General features: G+C 41.2%; 1 protein-coding gene across 1 annotated transcript in view; it reads right to left on the reverse strand.

Annotated features, from left to right (window-relative positions):
• Positions 1-22,146, reverse strand: part of ADAMTS9 (ADAM metallopeptidase with thrombospondin type 1 motif 9) — a 344,253-nt gene that overhangs the window by 52,108 nt on the left and 269,999 nt on the right. The window contains exon 30 of the mRNA XM_082265401.1: positions 2,462-2,635. Coding sequence (XP_082121527.1) covers positions 2,462-2,635 — 174 coding nt within the window. The remainder of the gene's footprint in view (positions 1-2,461; positions 2,636-22,146) is intronic.

The raw sequence follows: 22,146 nt of genomic DNA on the forward strand, positions 1-22,146 counted from the left end.
TCTATGACGGGCGACATGTCCAGTCGCCCGTCTTCCGGGATCGCGGCATCCGGCCATCTGATTGGCCGGAGCCGCGGTGACGTCACTCCCGCGCACGCGCGCGGGAGCCGACGGTCACGGCGCGGGGCTCTGAAGGAAAGGCAGGATCGGCCGATCCTTCAGAGCGCATGCGTCAGTGACGTCACTGGCTGCATGAAATGTAAATATCTCCTAAACGGTACATGTTTAGGAGATATTTACAGTACCTATAGGTAAGGCTTAATATAGGCTTACCTATAGGTACAAGTTGCAGAGGAGGGTTTACTTCCTCTTTAAGAGCATTAAAGGGCCCTGGGCAATGCAGTGCACTGGGGCCCTGCTTACACAATCACCCACGAGAATAAAAATTAAAATTATTGATAAGGCTATATTACAGCAGTGCCAGACTTACAAGTTCGGCGGCTGGGTCCAGTGAACACAGACGGAAGTCAGACTCGACTGTCCTGGTGGGCCTGTTCCTCGTGGATACGGACAGGCATTCCTGCAGTTGTGGGCTCCCCCTCCACGGCCCAAGTGGCCTGACAGCTGCGCGGGGCCTGACAGGCGCTTGCCACTTGCTAAGTTCAGGAGTGGGATGCACACGGGAATCGGAAATAATGCTTGGCTTGGGCTGGTTCGCTGGCCCAGCATGCCCATGCAGTAAGATGGCCCTGCCTGGAGACCCTCCTATGAAAGTCCTTGTTGCTTCTGTTTTGTCACCCTGTTACATTAAACATAGCAGGAGCTGATCGGCGGGTACCATGGACTCGATGTCCGCTGACATACGCTGATTGTTCGGTACAGAGGCAGAATGGCGATCTGCCTATGTAAACAAGGAAGATCACAGTTTTGTCAGGAGGGATGGCATGGATCCTGTGTCTCTACAAAGCAAGAACATTGATCCATGCCTTCCCCAGTTAAAAGCACCTCCCACAGTACACAGAAACACAGGCTAGGCACACAGTTAACCCTTTGATCGCCCCCTGATGTTAACCCCTTCCCAGCCAGTGTCATTAGTACAGTGACAGTGCATATTTTTTTACACTGATCAATGTATTATTGTCACTGGTCCCCAAAAAGTGTCTGTCCATGCCTGAATATTCGCCGTAATATCTCTGTCCCGCTATAAGTTGCTGATCACTGCCATTACTAGTAAAAATAAATAAATAAATAAAAATATACCATAGTTTGTAGACGCTATAACTTTTGCACAAGCTGATTAATATACATCTATTGGGATTTTATTTATTTTTTTTTTTACCAAAAATATGTAGCAGAATACATATTGGCCTAAATTGATGAAGAAATTCGATGTTTCTGTTTTTTTTTTTTTTTATTGGATAAGTTTTATAGTAGAAAGTAAAAAAAAAATTTAAATTTTTTTTATTGTTGGTATTTTTTTGTTTATAGTGCAAAAAAATAAAAAATGCAGAGGTGATCAAATACCATCAAAATAAATGTCTATTTGTGGGAAAAAAAAGCACATAACTTTTATTTGGGTGCATTGTCACACGACCGTGCAATTGTGAAAGTAATGCAGTGCCGTTTTGCAAAAAATGGCCTGGTCATGAAGGGGGACTAAATCTTATGGAGGTCAACTGGTTAAGGAAATAAATTGTCTATTAAAGAAAAGATTTAGATTAAGTCAAGTCCTTTTTCTTTTTTCCACCTAAAAGTGTTATCTAAATTATAGATGCTTTCAGGATTTTTATGTCTTGGATGCTCCAGCAGCAAGACCTCTCTTCCTCTTTGGTCCTACCCACCTAAGACATTTAGGTATTCATGTCCACCGGCACCTTTGTGTGTTTTAGTTTTCCTATAGCTTTCCTTGCTGTATTATATAATGTATATATAAAATGTCTAAAATATTTTATAGATTGTATATATTATAAATAATACTTTATGAAATATAAATTCAATTTTAAAAAATGCAGTAAGGAGAGTTCAACGGCCTCACAATGGTCACAGCACGTGTGCAGACCTTGAAACTCAGCACAGAGATCTCTTCTATAGAGTTCCCGAGACGTCACGTGGTTTAACTCTCCGGCATCTAATTATTTGTAGAGGGGCTTACCCTTAGATCTGGATTTCGAATGGTAAAAAAAAAAAAATAATAATTCTGTTTTATAATAGTTTATAACACACATTTACTGGATTCACTCATTAATCCCTCCAAGCCCGTGTGTCCTTTTTTGGCAGGCTAGTTTTGTCGGGCTTAAAAAAAAAAAAAGAAAAAGCCTTCATCAGTCATCTGATTTGTATCAGCAGCAGACTGGATCCCTGCAGAGTGTAAACTTTGGCAACCTGACAAAAATGCACGGACGCACTCAAGCCTGCAGCTTACACCTCACAGGAGAAACGAGATCCCAACCGACGTCAGGATGAGCATCTTGTGCGTTTTGAATGTTGCCGGAGCGGCCCACCCCCTGGATCTTCTACTTACGTCTTGCCAGTCTTCTGCTTTCCAAGTGTAAACTGGACAATCCGCTGCTTGGCAAGGCTGCTCTGACACGGGTCTCGTAGACTGATTACATTCTGATTCTCTGGACGGCTTCTGAGTACCGACTTGGCAGTGGACAGTCCTCTGCTGCACGCCTCTTCCACATGTTACTGAGCACTAGGAACAAGATGAATGCCTGTAAGTTATTACTGCTTTTTAAAACGATAAGCCGCATTTAATTTGAAATCCATTATAGCGCATATAATGACCTGTTATCAGGTGTTTCATTATTGTTCTCTTAAAGTTACAACTGATGCATGCAAAAATGTATTGCTCTCATGACTCTGGACGGATCGTAATTTCACTATTAGTTACGCTGGCGATTTTCTTTTGTGCACTTGCCTAATTGCAGCCTTGTGCGGTCGTTTTCTTGTAAAACGAAGGATGCTTAGCATGGCCACAGATGCACAGATCTCTAACCGAGCACGGGCGATGACAAGTCTGCCCGCTGCTGCTTCACATGTTGGTAGCACATGTACAGTAAAAAGCAGAAAGGGGCCCCAGATTGCAAGCTCCTTTGAGGCACGGACTAATATTAATGTGCAGTGTTCTCTATATAAAATCTAAATATGCAGCTGCTATACTAATGATTAAAATAAGGAACATTTATCAGCTGGTCACCCTAACTTTCTCCAGCAGGCTGGACAATCTCCACACAGATGTACTGTATATATTATTCACAATTTTCTTGTACAATTTTCCTTTAGTTTTACCAAAACCATATAATATGAGCTCAAACCTAAACTTTCAATTTGTATGCAATCAGACAGCCCTTGCACTACATAGTTGCAGGTATATCTATAGGAGATTGAATAAGACAAGTGTTTAATGTATGGCCAGCTTAACTGTTAACCCTTACGTGGACTGAACATTGCCATCACTAATTGAATAGTTGAACAGTTGCATTGCTTGCTTTTAACTGACTATATAGGTTAAAAAAAAATGTCTATCGAGATAAAAATAACCTAAAGAAATATAAAACGTCTTGCATCCTCAGAACCCTAAACCCACAGATTATCCAGAGAAAGGCAAAATGAAACTCTTATAAGGCACGGTCCAATTAGTTCAAATAGTGGCAAAAATCTCTCCCGATCCCAAAAAGCAATTGGATACTCTCTGGATCAAAACCCAAGCAGTCTACAGAGTTGGATTTATGTATTTGTACAAGGTGATCATATTCCACCTTAATTGCCCCCCACTTAACGGGGAATACATTCAGTTTTGTTGTCTTTTGCCAATGTAGTTGCCCCACTCTGCACTCTCCTGGTCAACCATATCCTTCTGGATATATATATATATATATATATATATATATATATATATATATATATATTACACACTGTATATGGCATCATTATCACTGTTCATCTGGCCTGAAAAGAAAAGGTGTTTATTTATAGATATATATATATATATATATATATATATATATATGTATATATATATATATATATATATATATATATATATATATATATATATATGTATATATATATATATATATATATATATATATATATATATATATATATATATACACACATATATATATATCGCCTTTTCTTTTCAGGACAGATGAACAGTGATAATGATGCCATATACAATGTGTAATATATAAACAGAGTTTGGAGAAGGATTCAGTGATTTCAATAATACCATAGACATACTGATCTCACACTCTAAACAAGGAAACAATGAGAAATCATCCCATTCTTATGGGAGCATGTGCTACTTCTATGGTATATCCAATTGAAGACCCTAGGGAATACAATGGCGATTGTTGAAAACCTTATTTGCACAGCAGTTTTGCAAACTTAATTTTTTGGGAAAAAATACAGTTTAATGAATAAAAGAAATAAAACAAAACACATAATTTACCCCAATTTTTTTGTACAATATGAAAGAGGATGGTACACCGAGTAAATAGACACCTAACATGTCACGCTTTAAAATTGCACATGCTTGTGGAATGGCGACAAATTACGGTACTTAAAAAATCTTCATAGGCGACGCTTCAAACACCTTTACAGGTTACCTGTTTAGAGTTACAGAGAAGGTCTAGCACTAGAATTATTGCTCTCATTCTAACGTTCACAGTTATACCTCACATGTGTGGTGTGAATACCGTTTGCATATGCATGCGCGACTTATGTATGCGTTTGCTTCTGTGCGCCAGCATGGAGGGATGGAGGCCATTATACTTTTTTTCTTTCTTATTTACTGTATTTTACTTTTTATCTTTACACTGTCCCTTTAATATTTTTTTTTTTTTAAACACTTTTCTTCCTAAAACATCCGTGTAATAGAAATAAGGATGACAGGTCCTCTTTATGGAGAGATCTGGGGTCAAAAAGCCCCCATGTCTCTTCTTTACCCTTAAAAGCAAAAGATCCAAAAAAAAAAATTCTTTGATCTTTTCCTTTAAAAAAACAAAAAAAGATTTACTTCCAGCCTGGACTGGAAATGATGTCATGACATCGCTCCAGTCCTCCAAGGCCATAAATTCGATCAAAGAGTAAGGCCTATGGGAGCAGCCAGCTGCACCGTCAGATTGTTTCTAGGGAGAACCGGGGGAAACGGTAAGCCTGGGAAACAGCAGCGAGCTGCGGGAGGGTCCACTTCGCTCAATAGGGTTTCTTAGGCTTGCCGGCAGGTCCCCTCCCTCCGCTTGGGAAACCATTCCAGCGGCCTCATGAGCCTCTTGGAATAGTTTTATGAGAAAGTCAACCGTCAGCTGCAAAAAACGATACCGAGGTTATGGCTGATGTCTTCAGCCGTAACCCCGGTGTAAACCACTTGCAAACCGCAACGTATATATACATATTGCGGTCGGCAAGTGGTTAGGATACAGTGGAGTGCATGCAGTAACAGGTTAGTTCCCTGTTCTAAGGACAAAAAAGAATGCCTAACTAAAATAATCGAAAATATCTTCCAACATGCTGGGAATCGTCAAAAGTTGGCCATGTAAGTGATAGCTTTCTGGCTAGTATGGCTCCACCAATGTGTAACAGGTGATTAATGGTATCTTCTTCAGGCTTTTTGGCACATTATTACCAGTTTCATCACGTATTTAGACAAAAGAATCTTGCAACAAATTTTAATCTTGTTAGTGTAGCGGATTTCAAGAAAAAAAATAAGTACAGGTAAACCCTGCCAAACAGCATAGCCCAGTTTAGAGATGTAAGGATGGTGGTGCAGCTGCCTAAGGCTGTCCATAAATTATGCAATTTTCTTTTCTTCAACCGCCGGTTGAAGGAAAGAAAATTACTCGATTTCCCCATCAGCACAGTCAGTATTGCTGCCCCTTGCTGCCCTATTGTATTATAACAGTGGGAGGTTTTCCTGCCATCAGAATACAATGATCTCTGCTGGCGGCAGTAATTGTACAAAAAAAAAAAAAACCTGATAGGCTGCTTGTTCTGGAGTCAATTAACCAATTAACCTCTTGACGACCAGCCGCCGTACATATACGGCGGCAGGTCGTCAAGTTCCTGCTAAACGACGTATCCGTACGTCGCTTCGCAGGACCGCTCGGGCGCGCCCATTCGCCAGAGGGGAAACTGATCTGCGGGGCCGGCGGCCGCGATTGCCGCCGGGCACCCGCAATTGCTCCCCAAGGAGACAGAATTGCGGTCTGTCGTTGTAAAAACGGCAGACCACTGTTCTGTCAGCAAAGAACACAGGGCTCCTGTGTTCCTCCTATTTAGGAACACAGGTCCCTGTGTTCATTCCATAAGTCCATCTCCCCACATTTAGAAAGCATCCCTTAGAGACACATTTAACCCTTTGATCGCCCCTGGTGTTAACCCCTTCCCTGCCAGTGTCATTATTACAGTAACAGTGCATATTTTTAGGACTGATTACTGTAGTAATGTCATTGGTCCCCCCAAAAGTGTCAAAAATGTCAGTTAGGTGTCCGATCCGTCCGCCGCAATGTCGCAGTCCCTCTTAAAATGGCTGATCGCCACCACTACTAATAAAAAAAAAAATAAATAAAAATGACATAAATCTTTCCCCTAGTTTGTAGACACGATAACCAATCAATATACTCTTATTGGGATTTGTTTTTACCAAAAATATGTGGCAGAATACAAACTGGCCTAAAATGATGAAAAAAATTAGATTTTTAAATTTTTTTTATTGGGAATGTTATATAGCAGAAAGTAAAGAAATATTGTTTTTTTTTCCAGAATTGTCGCTTTTTGTTTATAGCGCAAAAAATAAAAATTGCAGAGGTGATCAAATACCACCAAAAGAAAGCTCTATTTGTAGAAAAAAAAGGACATCAATTCTATTTAGGTGTAAAAAAAGGTTGGTGCGCTAAACTTATATTCCACAAATATATAAACAATGCATACAATTGTAAATAAAGTGAAAAAATTAAAAGTCCATTCTCTTGTGACAACGTGCAAATGAATAAACTTTGAAGTGACTTGAAACGAATTGTGATTCCTGTAACTCGATAAATTGTGTATGACCACCACGTGAAACGATCCCCACCACCGACAAGCTGTTCTTCTTACCAGATAGACAGATATATACGTGAGTGGATGGATGATACAGCTACTCACTCCCCATGCAGCTTCACCCAAAGTGTGTGTGTAAGCCGCTTACCAGATATCAATGTGGTTGAGCATGGGAATAAACATCTCATCTCTTCAGAATCGAGGCTGTCTGTTGGTGTGGCGATCCCAATACAAGGTATAGTGTCTCCTTGTGACTTTCTGGCTGCGGCAAACAGTAGTTTATGCAGGATGGGAGTAGCAAGCGCACGGAGGGTGGAATTTCCAACAGACAGCCTCGATTCTGAAGAGATGAGATGTTTATTCCCATGCTCAACCACATTGATATCTGGTAAGCGGCTTACACACACACTTTGGGTGAAGCTGCATGGGGAGTGAGTAGCTGTATCATCCATCCACTCACGTATATATCTGTCTATCTGGTAAGAAGAACAGCTTGTCGGTGGTGGGGATCGTTTCACGTGGTGGTCATACACAATTTATCGAGTTACAGGAATCACAATTCGTTTCAAGTCACTTCAAAGTTTATTCATTTGCACGTTGTCACAAGAGAATGGACTTTTAATTTTTTCACTTTATTTACAATTGTATGCATTGTTTATATATTTGTGGAATATAAGTTTAGCGCACCAACCTTTTTTTACATATACATCACATATATATCTTGGTAGCAGCTTCACGCACGTTTATCAGCGCACCTTTATTTTTTCAATTCTATTTAGGTACAGCGTTGCACGACCACGCAATTTCAAGTTAAAGTAACGCAGTGCCAAATCACAAAAAATGGCCTGGTCATTAAGGGGGAAAACCTTCCGGTCCAGAAGTAGTTAATAGATCGATTTCAGATAAACCAGCCTGCCTACAGATGGATTGAAATTTGGCCCGTCCCTGCAGAACCGGCCGAAATTTTACCCATCTATGGCTGGCTTGAGGAGCATAAAATACCAGGTTGCATAAAATGATTGGATAGAAAAATCAATTAAAATGCTGGTGATGCCTATGCATATGGCCAACAACAAGATTAGACTTATTATTGTGCTCCTGCATTGACACCCTATCACATGCTCCCCTAATGGAGACTACAAGTGGCCTTGATGACATCCATGTCACAGCATGGTTCATCCTTGTCACTAGGAAGCATGTGCAGAGCAATGATGGGCAGCCAAATACATGTAGAAAGGAAGAGGCTGAAAGAGACTAAAGAAAATCAGCATCAATAAGATTTAAAGATTTAAAAAAAAAAAGTCAAAAAGTATTTTAAAAAAACAAAATGGCAATTGTTTATTATAAACAGTGCTTTAGCAAAGTGATTGCCCTCTATTCAGGGTTCAGATCAAGCTTGGTTCACACTGCTGCGACCTGAAAGTCGTGCGAATTACGGTGTGACTTTGCCAGGCGACTTCCTGCTGATTTGCTGGCGACTTGAGTACTACTTGATGCAACTTTAAAGCGACTTTGAAGTAACTTTGAAGAGACTTTGAAAAAACTTTCAGGGAATACCTGGGTAATCTTCCCGTAATGTTGGATCCAAATCCATTAAAGTCTATGGCCACAAGTCGGATAGAAGTCGTCTTGAATTAGTACAGGAACCTTTTCTGAAGTTGAAGTTCAATAGTGCTAATAAGACAGATGTCATTGACTAACATGGGATTTCACATGACATGCAACTTGGGGGTCTTAAAAGACAGATCCCAAGTCGTGCCAGTGTGAACTGAGCCCTAAAGCGTAACTCCATTTTTGTTGAGAAAAAAACATTCCCCTCTGGGTGATCTCTGTACATTACAAGGATTATAACGTTGTTGCAGATTCCTACCTTGTTATTCTGAAGAAATCACTGATTGTCCCTCTGTGCTGAGTGGGTCTAATGGGAGTGGTTTCATAATTATCAGTCAGCTGTGGCAGCTGCAGGGCTCTAATGAGGAAAGCTGCTGGGTCTGCATCCCTTTAGATGTGTTCCTATTGGGAGAATCTCACCAAAAACTATATTATTATTGCAGGAGATGCCTCAAATCTGACTTGTATCTTAGTGCAGACTTCTGGGAAAATCAGTGAGCCAATCACACAAGCAGGAAATGATGTTTCTGGGGTGTGGTCAGTATATTGCATTACATTTTCAGAAAATTACAGCGGCTGCAGATTGAAAAGGAAAGGTAATTTTTAATAACATTCAATTACAATATGATTTGTGTCGCAATTGTAGACGTTATATTATTTTTTCTTTATTTGCTATTTTTTTTCCCCACGGAAGTGGAGTTACCCTTCAAGGTAAATGTAAGGACTAGGACTTCAATAATATATCCATGATTTGGATAAAATTCTGCATAAGGCAGTTCGCACTTTCTACATCTGTACAGTACTTTGTTTTTAGTGCACCGCTAGCTGATGACTAAAGCAATTCCATTTGACAGAAACCATATGTTATAGAATAATACACGACTTTCTTTTGCATAAACAAAAATTGTTTCAAACACGATTAGCATTGTACCAATAGCTAAGTAAACATTTATGGTAATTTGCCTGGAAGTAAAGCCACATTTCCATTTTATAATATGAATATTAAAGAAAGGTATTCATGCTCAGAATGGCATATTAACCACTTGCCGACTGCCTAACGCCGATCTACGTCGGCAGTCAGCCCCTCACAGGCAAAGTGACGTAGGGCTATGTCACTAGCTTGTGAGGGTCTAGGGAGCGAACGCGCGCCGTCGGAGGCGCGCCCCCGCTCCCACGTGGTCACGGACCCCCCCGCGCGTGTGACCGGCGGACCCGGAGAAAGCCACCTGTCATTCTCCTCGCTGTAAAGACACTGATCACACGGATCTAGTATGTAGATCCGTTGATCAGTGTCCTTACAGCTCAAGCCACAGCCAATCACAGTAGAAAGCACGCCCCTAGGGATACACACAGCCCCTCCCTCCCAAATAAAGTTAACCCCTTCACTACCAGTGTATTTTTACAGTAACAGTGCATATATATAGCACTGATTACTGTAGAAATGTCACTGGTAACCCCAAAAGTGTCACAAATGTCAGTCAAGGGTCCGATCTGTCCGCCCCAATGTCGCAGTACCGCAAAAAAAATCGCAGATCGCCGCCATTACGCGTTAAAAAAAAAAAAACAACAAAAATGACAAAAATCTTTCCCTTTGTTAGTAAACGCGATAACTTTTGCGCAAACCAATCAAAATACGCTTTTTGCGATTTTTTTTACCAAAAATTTTGATTTTTACATTTTTTTAAAAAAATTTTGATTTTTACATTTTTTTTGGGGAAATTTCATATAAAAAAATGTGAAAAATATTGCTATTTTTGCAAAATTGACGCTCTTTTTTTGTTTATAGCGCGTGATCAAAAAATCGCACAGGTGATCAAATACAACCAAAAGAAAGCTCTGTTTGTGGGAAAAAAAGGACGCCAAATTTGTTTAGGTACAGCGTCGCACGACCGCGCAATTGTCCGTTAAAGTCATGCAGTGCCGAATCGCAAAATACCCCCTGGTCAGGAAGGGGGTAAAATCTTCCGGGGCTTAAGTGGTTAACAGGTTTGTGTGTTATATATGCAGAGTCATTATTTCTTTTGGGCTGCCTACAACTGTGCTGAGTCATTTTGAGCTTTATTTTAATATTTAAAAGTTTTTTTTGTAACTATACTTCTAGAAATATCCAGGGCCCTTGCAAACTTTTTGACATTTTAAAGGGTGCTATTTCCTTAGGGTAACTCCACTTTCGTGGGGAAAAAAAATAGAAAATAAAGAAAAAAACAATATAGCGTATACAATTGCGAAACAAATCCTATTGTAATTGAATGTTATTAAAAATTACCTTTCCTTTTCAATCTGCAGCTGTTGTAATTTTCTGAAAATGCAAATTGGCTACCTGGAGCTGTTCTCTACACAGAATGTATACTGACCACACCCCAGAAACATCATTTCCTGCTTGTGTGATTGGCTCACCAATTTTCCCAGAAGTCTGCCTAAGATACAAGTCAGATTTCTGGCATCCCCTGCAACAAAAATGTCATTTTTGGTGAGATACTCCCAATAGGAACACGTGTAAAGGGATGCAGGCCCAGCAGTTTTCCTCATTAGTGCTCTGCAGCTGCCACAGCTGATAGATAATTATGAAACCACTCCCATTTGACCCACTCAGCACAGAGGAACAAGCAGTGATTTCTTCAGAATAACAAAAGGTAGGAATCTGCAACTTAGTTTGTTATAATCCTTATAATGTATAGAGATCACCCAGAGGGGAATGTTTTTTCTCAACAAAAGCGGAGTTACGCTTTAAGGTTCCATGCTTTCAGTCAATCTAAAAAATGTGCAGACGTATAAGCAGTGGTCTCTCTGCAGAGGTCCAGCACACCCCAAACTTAGTCAGAGCTAGAGTTCTCCAATCAGTAGGGAACACAAGCTTTGCCTATTGGAAGGCTCTAGGTCTGACTCAGTAGAGAACATGCTGGGTCTCTGCAGACAGACCACTGCTTCCACAAAGACAGCAAGGTTCCCTCTGTACAGCATGCTGGCAGGGGACAGGCTTTTCTACATGGGCTGCGGCTGCTGCCTAGGAAAATGGAGTGTAAGACTTCACAAACCTTTTACTTTGATCTGAAATGTATTTAGCTGATTCAAATTAAAAATGTAATTGTACCTTTAAGCTCTTGCCGACTGCCCTATTGCCGAATGACGGCTACAGCATGATCACACATTTCCGGGAGCACTCTGTGATCGCTGTGTCCTTCTGACACAGCTGATCACAGATCAGAGTAAAGAGCTAATCACAGCGGCCCTTTACCATGTGATCAGCTGTGTCCAATCACAGCTGATCACAATGTAAACAGGATTTGCCAGATATCGGCAGTCCTCTCCTCACGCTGATGGGAGAAAACTTACAGGAACCCTCACAGGGGATTTTGCAATACTTGCAGAAAGTGATCCCCAGAGACCGACAGCACCGGGCACAAGAGGCAGCTGGTAGGCAGTAAGCACCAAGGAACTAGTGATGAAAGGTTTCGGACAGCAGCACTAGCGAACAGTCCTTTTGTTGTCCCTCCTCCTCTGGAACCTTTCCCTTCTGCTAGGCAAACTCTTCCTATCCAGTGGGTTCCCTTCCCTTGACCTAACCACATTTTTACCACTTTTTTAGAAGCACTGCCCTCATCAAAGATGGCTGCGGAAGTCCAATTGGACAGCTGCCGACCAGATGACACGTATGGAAGCCTAGGGGGAATGTGCATGTTGGTAGCGGACAGCGCCACCTATGTAGGGAGGTCAAGCTACACCTGCCTACAAGTGTAGGTAGTAAGGGCGCCCTTTCCAAGGTCATATCTAGCCTTAGCACAAAGGAAGATGGGACAAAATACTACATGTACTTTACCCGCCCCTGGGAACACAATGCATTTGTAAAAATTAAAGTGAGATTTCTTCTTTAATAATATAAAATGAACAAAGTGGGGGGTCCAAATTCTCAACTGAGAACACAAAGGGATGCAATCCATTTCAAAGCACTGTCTTTTGACATTCTCTTGCCTTTGTTTATATCACACTTCATAAATGGGGATGTTTTATTTTGGCTCAGCATCCCAGTGTTGTAATAGTTTCCATATCCCATTTCCAATAGTATCTCATATTTTTCTGCATCTCCAGCATTCTTACAGGGTTTTTGGAAGCTTATGTATCAATGTGTGCATACTAAGAACTGGAGGTAACTTCTCATTATCCGCCAATCTCAACTGAACCTGCCATGAAAATATGAATCTGACTACTGGCTGCCAGGAAATATCTTCAGTTTCTAGTAAGAACATAGAGACATAAAATATTCTTAAGGGTCTATATAACCTTACTATGGCCATACTGCTACTAATGCTACTAAAGAAAAAAAAAAGCTGCCGTATTTATAAAAAGCTCAAGGGTGCAAAAATGCCACTTTTTAGGGATCGGCACGCAAATCTATTACAGCCAATATGTCCATGCACATAGAGGTGTTTAGCTTCACAGTACAGAACAGGGCTCAGCAATGTGAAAAAATGGATAATTCCTGCACTCAATATGAGTATTTTTATGTAATTTAGGCATGTATGCATGTAAACATGTATAATCGGATGTACATGTATATGCGCATAAAGCTATTCTATAGTTGGTAATAAAACCAAATTGCTCACACTTGTAAATAGCACATTTACTAGCATAAATGCACTTGAATGGGACTACTCTACACACAATTACATGCATTTTTTAAGCTGGATTTTTCTGACAGCAAGATCCAGCATAAATATGTATATTTAACCCCTTCCCACCGACTGTACACATATAGGCACTGGCAGCCACACTGAAGCGGCCTTTATCCGTGGGGGGCTGCATATATGTGTACCTGTTTCTGCTGGACGCGCGCTGCACAGTGCGCTCGCAAAACAGAAATCAAGATCCCACTGCAAACTCCGGGTCCCATACTAAAGATTGGGAACTAGGAGACCTGGTTTCTGATCACCTAACTGCTGTCATAGTCTTTGATTGGCTATCACAGCGATCAGTCACAACCCACAATTGTGCTTTTTCTCCTCTTAAATGGAGAAAAAGATACATTGTATCGTTTTTCTCCTTGCTAGAGGAGAAAAAATGTAAACAAAGTGTGAGAGCCAGTTCACACTGAGGCGACACGACTCCTTACTACTTCGGGGGCGACTTGTGCATTACCATGCACCATGACTTCGGAGCGACTTGCAGGGACTTCACATAATGGAAGTCTATGCAAGTCGCTCCGAGGTCGCCCGAAGTAGTACAGGACCCTTTTTCTAAGTCAGAGCGACTTGTGTCGCTCCTATTAGAACGGGTCCTGTAGCGGTCAATGGTCAGAGTCAGGACCAATGCCAATGGTCATGGCAAGAGCCAAATGTCATGGTCAGTGTATTTTAGGTGGGATTAAAATTTTTTTTAATAAATTAGTGTCAGTAGTGTTTTTTTTTTTTTTTACTAAAGCTAGAGAGTGCAAAATCATACCCGCTTCTGCATAGAAACCAATCAGCTTCTAACCTCAGCTTGTTCAATTAAGCTTTGGCAATACAACCTAGAAGCTGATTGATTTTTGTGCAGAAGTGAGCCTGATTTTGCACTCTCTGCTTTAATAAATAAACCACACTGTGTTTCAGGTTGGATAGAAACAAGCAAAAATTCACAATTTTTTTCTGAGCCTTACTACGGGTACAAACGTCAAATAATATACACATATGTGGTATGTCTGAAATTGTCTGGAGCAGGAGAATTTATTTTAAGTTGTTTTTTTAGTGATTGCTTTATGGTAATAGCAAGAAATTTACAGTTTTCCTTGGATATTAAATAAAAAAATAAAAAAATTAGGAGCTATCTATCACCAAAAGAAAGCCCAATTTTCTCTGAAAAAGTATAATTCACCTGGATATAATAAGTAGCTACGACAATGTGTACAGTTTTACTTAGACGTCAAAATAGCAAAATTGTGTTCAAGATTTATACCTGCATTATGAAGGGGTTAATAAGTCAATGCGTATGATTCCTAAAGCACAGTGATGGACTTCGAAGCAAGCAAAGCCCCATTTATTTTAATGAATAGGCAAAAAAAAAAAAAGTATTAGGAGAGCCTGGTCACAAATGACCTGTCAAAGTGATGGGATGGACCTCTCCTGCTATAACCGAGTGTTCACAGTTTTGTGAGGCAGAGTTTAATGTTTGCCAAAAAAATTATGTCCAGCTACAACTTTAGAGTACACAAGGCATTACAATGCTGAGCGCAGGGCCAGATTAACGTAGGGGCTATTGGAGCTGCAGCTTCAGGCCCCTACCTTTATATAGGCCCCAGGTTGGCCATATTCACTGTTACCGCTCTTCTGTCACTTGTAAACACAGAAGTCTGGCTTCTATGCTCGCTTCCCCAGGCAGCTCCCTCAGAACCTCCCCACACAGCACGAAGGCCGGACAAGGAGGGACAGTTGCCGATGCATGGATGTGTTTATGGGCTTCAGAGACAGCATCCCATGTGGAATTAGGCATGCATGGCTGCACCCTTCCTCCTCTGGGTGCATGCCAAGGCACGGCCCTTAAGGCCCTTCAAAATCCTCAGCACCAAGCCCATGATGCTCTTAATCCGGCCCTGGCTGAGCGCAGTGTCCATAGGTGACATATCAGGTTATCATCACCACATTGAGAGGATTGTTCATAGAAGGAGTCATCAGAGACGGGGTTACACCAGAGGCTGTACCATGGCTCAGAAACTACGGAGCGCTCTACAACTAACTAAAGCAATACATAGGGGTCTGGAAAGAACCACAGTGCCTGAAAGTGGTATTAAACCCAAAAATGTCATCTCGTATATTGCAGCTTACCAATTATTAGATGTGGTGGCATTAGTTTTCTTTTTCTTCTTTTTTTTTCCTCTTCTGTTTTTACCTGGTGATCTGGCAAGTAACACACCTCCTGTATTAGAATGCCCCCACTCTGAATGAAGGAGCACAGAGGGCACAGCAGACAGCAGCACTGTTAGTCTGGGGGAAAGGGAGTGTTAGCTATACTAGCAGATTTAAATACACTATTGAATTGAAGCTCCGGCTCACACATTGCAGTTACAGTAACCATTTTTTCCTTTTTGGGATAAAGGTTTTACATAAAGAAATAAAAACTGATCATTGTAAGCACCTCTGCCAGTGTTAAATGGTTTGTCTCATCCCTGTAATTGCTATATCTACAGGAGAGCTTGGTCTTTTGAAAAACAACAAATTTACCGGTCACATCACCAGGTGAAAATAAAGGAAAGAAAGCCTAAAAAAGAAAACTAATACAGCCACCACATCTAAGAATTGGTAAGGTACGACAATGATATAATAAATGTTTGTATTTGGGTTAAACAACACTTGAAGGTCACATTCCAGGCCAACTTCACCCCATCAATGGGCTTACCCACCGTAAAATAGTCTTTAGAGTCTAGGTCACACTACAGGCTCTGCTGTGGCTTTGGTCCCAATCTACATATAATTAACACAGTAAACCACAAGCAGAGCCCAGTGCCAAAAGATCACATTCCAAACTAGCCCTGCAATATTTGGTATGCAGGGTCCAGTAATGGTCTCCAAAACCACCCCCAGAAGCCTACTCTTATAAGGAGTTATCAGAGAAGTGGCTGTACCACAGCTCTGAAACTGTAGAGTACTCTGCAGCTAACTGACACAGTACACATGGGTCTGGAAAGTTCCGCAAGGCAGAGCTTGATGACCAAATGTTCCATTTCAGGCTATTTTCGCCCCATCCATATGCTTACTCACAAAGTGAGTCTTCAGAGCCTGGGTAACACGAAAGGCTGTGTTACAGTTTTGGACCCAGAAAGTGCTCCGTAAATAACTAACACACTAAACTAACGTCTGGAATGCTACACCATGCCAAGCCTAGTGGCTGAAGGTCATCTTCTAGGCTAGCCTTGGAGTTGAGGGCCTGGGGGTTGAGCTCCAAAGCTACTGCAGTAGATATGCTGATCCAGATAGCTGCTGTGTAGAAATCAGGTGAAGTAGCATATTAGACATCTTTAGCAAAGAGAAAAAACATCTGTGGAGGACTGAGCATGTTAATAGAAGACAAAACGAATTAACAATATAGTGAGAAGAGCCAGGGAAAAGCATCTAATCTCCAAGGACACTTGAAAAAACGGAGACATAGTGGTTGGAGGAGGGGTTATACCGGGGCTGACTTTAAGTGGTAGTAAAGTCCTTCTTTTTACTTGTACCTACAGATAAGCCCATAATAAGGCTTACCTGTGGGTACAGTGAATATCTCCTAAACGTGCACCGTTTAGGAGATATTCATGCTGCATACAGTCAGTGACGTCAGCGGTGCATGCACTCTGAAGGGACGGAATACCCGTGCTGTCCCTTCAAAACTCTGTGCCGTGGGCATGACTCCCATGCGCATGCATGAGAGTGACGTCATCCTGGCTTGTCCAATCAGATGGCCGGAGCACTCAAACCCAGAAGGAAGGACTGGGTGACCATGGAAGCCCTGTCAGCGGTGACGGTGCTTCACTGGAGGGATTCATTTTAAGGTGATGCATACTAGCACAATATGCCATTGTCTTGCAGGGTTTTTTTTTTTTTTTTTTAGAAAAGGTTTACTACCGCTTTAACTTTTTATTTTTAATTTGCTTGTGTCTAAATTACAATATTCTTGTGTCTCTGGTGCAGATTTTCACTGGCTGTCTGGTGAAACTGCTTTCATCATGACAGGAAGTGAGAAGAAATCTCACTAATTGAGCCAGAGAAAGCAGAAAAAAACTGCCAAGGGTTAGAATTCTTCTCTGCTGTATCCAAAAGTAACACATTTAATATTTTTGCAACTGAGGTAACTATAAAAACATGGAAAGAAAATCTAAGTGCGCTTCCCCAAAAAAATTGATATACATGTGTAAACTAACTACAAATGTATATCTGCATTATAATCAACTGAAATAACACCAAAATACAATGTGAGAAATATATTGGTGATAATAAAAATCAATAAAAAAACAGTATATTGGTGATTTCCCAACTAAATCCAGAGAAAAACGTGTAACATAATTCCAATAATTTCTTCCCAAAACGTGACAAGTGAAAGGAAAGTCCAAAACACCAAATTCTTCACCCAGGGATAGGGTTAGGTACTATGGATGGCTTGTTACCAGAAAGAAACTGCTAGCAAGCAACATTAAAGGTGACTCTAGGGTTAATTCCTCACAGTATATCTTCCCATCCTCACCACACACACCTCGTGCTCATGGGGAAAATAATAATGTATGGCTCCTTACCGGAGATAACATATGTGTTGGTTTCTCGCCTATAAAGTAGTTCACATCCGGCCTCCAGAAGAACAATTGGGAGGATCACTCTTCTCCTTAGTTTCACACCCGAAGCCAATAAAAAAAGGGGGTTGAATCCCCACAAGGAGGGGTTGGAAAAGAGGAGGCAAACTAATAGTGCATTATCTTCAAAACACATAAAAATTTACTGAAAATGCACTTACATACAGACGAAAAAAACAAGCATGGATTCAAGCCGGCACGGCCGCGTGCAGTGTGGACCATGCAAAGGATAGTGACGGTGTGGCTCTCCTCAAAGCCTACGCGTTTCCCCCGAATGGGTTTCCGCTGGGACAGGAGCTATAAAAACATGCAGATTTGCTTGTCCTAATGCTGGGCTGTTATCATTGGATGGAGCTTCAGAATTCCTCATAGTGCTGAAGTTTGCATACCAACTCCCTCCTACACATTCCTATTGGCCAGGAAAGCATCCCATCAAAGTGTTGGGCCAATAGATATGTGGGAGAGCTGGGCTTAGTGGCAAGCTCTGCCTCTGACACTACCCATGAGTGTCGGATTTTTGCATGATCAGAACGTCCGGAATTCAGGCAAAGCAGAACATACTGAAAGCTGCTGTAGGTGTGCGCATTCACTCTCTTTAACAGTTATTGAGATAAGATATCAACCACACAGGGAGAGCATTCTTTTTTTTTTTTAAGTTGGCCAACATAGGGGTTGATTTACTAAAACTGGAGAGTGCAAAATCTAGTGCAGCTCTGCATAGAAACCAACTAGCTTCCAGGTTTTCTTGTCAAAGCTAAATTGAACAAGCTGATTGTTTTCTATGCAGCACTGCAAAAGATTTTTCATTCTCTAGTTTTAGTAAATCAACCCCATAGACTTACATTGTATGAAACAGCAGTAGAGCACAACCATTTGGGTTGATTTACTAAAGACAAATAGACTGTGTACTTTTGCAAGGGCAGTTGCTCCAGAGCTTAGTAAATGAGGAAGAGCTTTGCTAAGTTTCATCATCCAATCACATGCAACAATTTATTTATTTTTTTTAATTTTCTTTGCAACTTGCAAAAGTTCACAGTCTATTCGCCTTTAGTAAGTCAACCCCATTGTGTAGCACCTCAAAGGCAAAAAGTACTCCCTGCATATGTATTGAGTAAATATGACTTTCCCATATACATAAACAATTACAAAATATACAAAGAATCAAGTTTCCTTTTAACAATTAAATAAAGCTGATATCATTGGCACATACAGTATGCCTAATAAAATAAATGAATAATTGCTGGGTGGAGTGTCTTTTTATTTTATGACATTTAATTATTTTATCCACCTCCCTACCGCCGTATTCTAAAAATCAAAGGAGGAGGTGGTGGACGTGCTTTTCTGGAGTGACGTTTTTAAATTATATTTTAGAAAAACCTACTCAGGCAGCCAATGCCCCCCTGAATGGCTGTGATTGATTTTAGCTGTCATTGGACACTCACGCTATACAGAGTCAACCAATGTGGCTCTGTATCTTGAGATTGCTGTGATTAAATGACAGCCATCACAAAAGTAGGCACCAACAGTGTTTACATAAACTCAGCCCATTCACGAAAAAGGAAGCTCTTCTTTGGATGATGTCAGGCGGTCAATTCTGCCACTACAGACAAATCACCAGAGGGATTGCTAAAAGGGCTGCCTGTCTGTCCCTATGGGAAAGCTTCCTCTGTAGTCATATGCAGTGAGATGTCGCTCTGTCCTTGACCCGGATGCTGCTGAATCTTGCTTGCTGATATAGCACTCTACAAGGTAGGTGCTCGGTGAAAGCATAATGGGCTTTGGCTGCCTGACAGCAGGGCCATGATTTTCAGCTGGACTGTCATGTCTCCTAGGTGTGGCTGCTGAGAGGGGAGTCTCCCCACTGGCTCCATGAGAGGATTCTCATTGGGCAGTGGAGGAAACCCAATCAGTGGCTCATTCAGGCCTGTATCTACCCCAGAAGGCAGATGTCAGAAGGATCGGGTGTCTCGGTGGCTGCCTGAGAATCCGGGAGAGAGAGCCGAGCTGAACTGCAGAGAGGATCTGGTGTGCCGAGGACCAGCGGAGGAAGAGGGGTTCAGTTCCAGGAAAGCCTTCCAAGGTCGTGAGTACTGTGAACTGCCCCTGGGGGTCTGCCTAGTGTAGAGGGGACCACTCCGGTGAAGGTCCCAGGGATCCTGGAGCCTGCAAGTGTCAAGGGGTTTGCCTAGTGAAAGGATCCTGAAGTGTTAAGGGGGTTGCCTAGTGAGAGGACCCACCCTGGAAGTGTAGAGGGGGCGCCAGCGGTTGGGCCCTGAAGAGTCAAGAGTGCAGTGTTAGAAGTTGCAGCAGCACAAGCAGTTACAAGAAGCTACCTCAGTCAGTGAAGGGCTGGAGGGAGTCATACGCAGGACTTTTGAGCTATAGTTGAGTGTCAAGAGTCAAGGATTATTACAGTCCTGGATCTTCCCGAGTTAACCAAGGAGTTAAAGTCGAAGTTTCAGCACTTTCAGCAGAACAGTATTTCATTCTCCAGAAAGCGTTGGTCGGCATTCAGCTGGCGTCAGGACAGCGCTAACAGGCATCTTTTCTACAAAGTGTCCCAGTAAAACCTAGTTGAGCCGGAGGAGTATCCCACTTATTCCCTTCTCCCATCCCCATTATAAAGTAAACAAAACAAACCAAAGATGCCGGATTGGTCATTGTCTCAGCTCTCACACTTGGGTTTTCAACTTCAATGTGTTGGAAGTGTTCCCGGTAACAATGGCAGACCCACATCAGGCCCAATGCCTGGAAATATTGCTACACTAGCAATGGGAGCAAAACTTTGCTGCCTCACCTACAGAGGGAGTGATTCTATAATGACAAACAGCTAGGTCTTCTCTTACTGATCCTGCCGCTGGTGATTTTGAGAAGTTGCCAGCAATGGAATTATTCGTGCCATAATTACCCATCTGACATCAGCCTTCTTTCATGAGAATAGGCTGAATCTCTGAACAACCCCAATCCAAAAAAAAGTTGGGATGCTGTGTAAAATATACCTATAAACAGAATGCAATGATTTGCAAATCTCATAAAACCATATTTTATCCACAATATGAAATGAAATAGAAAACATATCAAATGTTTAAGCTGAAAAAACGTACCATTTTTAGAAAAAAAGGTAATTTTGAAATTGATGGCAGCAACATGTCTCTCAAAAGTTGGGACAGGGCATAAAAAGCTGGCAAAGTAAGTGGTACTAACAAGGGAGAGCTGGAAGAACATTTTGCAACAAATTAGGTTAATTGGCAACAGGTCTTTAACATAATTGGATATAAAAAGAGCATCTTAGGAAGTCAGAGTGTCTCAGAAGTAATAATGGGGTTCAACAATCTGTGAAAAGCTGCATTTAAAAATTGTCAAACAATTTGAAAATAATGTTAGTCAATGGAAAATGGCAAAGCCTTTAAATATATCATCTATATTACATAATATCACCAAAAAATTATGAGAGTCTGGAGAAATCTCTGTGCACAAGGCACAAAGCTGAAATGCAATATTGGATACCTATGATCTTCGGTCCCTCAGATGGCACTGCATTAAAATCAGGCATGATTCTCTGATGGGAATCACTGCATGGGTTCAGGAATACTTCCAAAAATCACTGTCTGTAAACACAGTTCGCCGTGCCAAAAATGCAAGTTAAAGCTCTATCACGATAAGAGGGAGCCATATCTGAACATGATCCATTAACACCACAGTTTTCTCTGGGCCAAAGCTCATTTAAAATGGTCTGCTGCAAAGTGAAAAACTGTTCTGTGGTCAGACATACCGAAATCTGACATTCTTTTTGGCAACCATGGGTGCCATGTCCTCCGGACTAAAGAGGAGAGGGACCTTCCAGCTTGTTATCAGCGTTCAGATGCATTAGTGTGTAGTGGGCAGCTTGCACATCTGGAAAGGCACCATCAATGCTGAAAAGATATATCCAAATTTTATAGCAGCATATGCTCAGGCCAGAATGGGAAACATTCCTCCTCAAAATTTCAGCAACTGGTCTGTCTCCTCATTTTCCAGGCATTTACAGAGAGTTGAAAAAAAAACAAAAAAACCCGCCCAAAAAACAGGGGATTCTACACCGTGACCCTGTTACAACTTTTTTTTTTTTTCTAGAATTAAAAGTCAGGCACTACTAAACCACTTCATTTTTTCATAACAAATAAAACATAAAAAATCAATATGATAAAACATAAGTCCATAACAATCAATTCATAGAAAGTGTAGATGTTGATAATCCATATAAAAGTGTAAATAGTCCTTTT

Source organism: Pelophylax lessonae (genome assembly GCF_965119305.1).
Source record: "Pelophylax lessonae genome assembly, chromosome: 8".
Classification (NCBI taxonomy): Eukaryota; Metazoa; Chordata; class Amphibia; order Anura; family Ranidae; genus Pelophylax; species Pelophylax lessonae.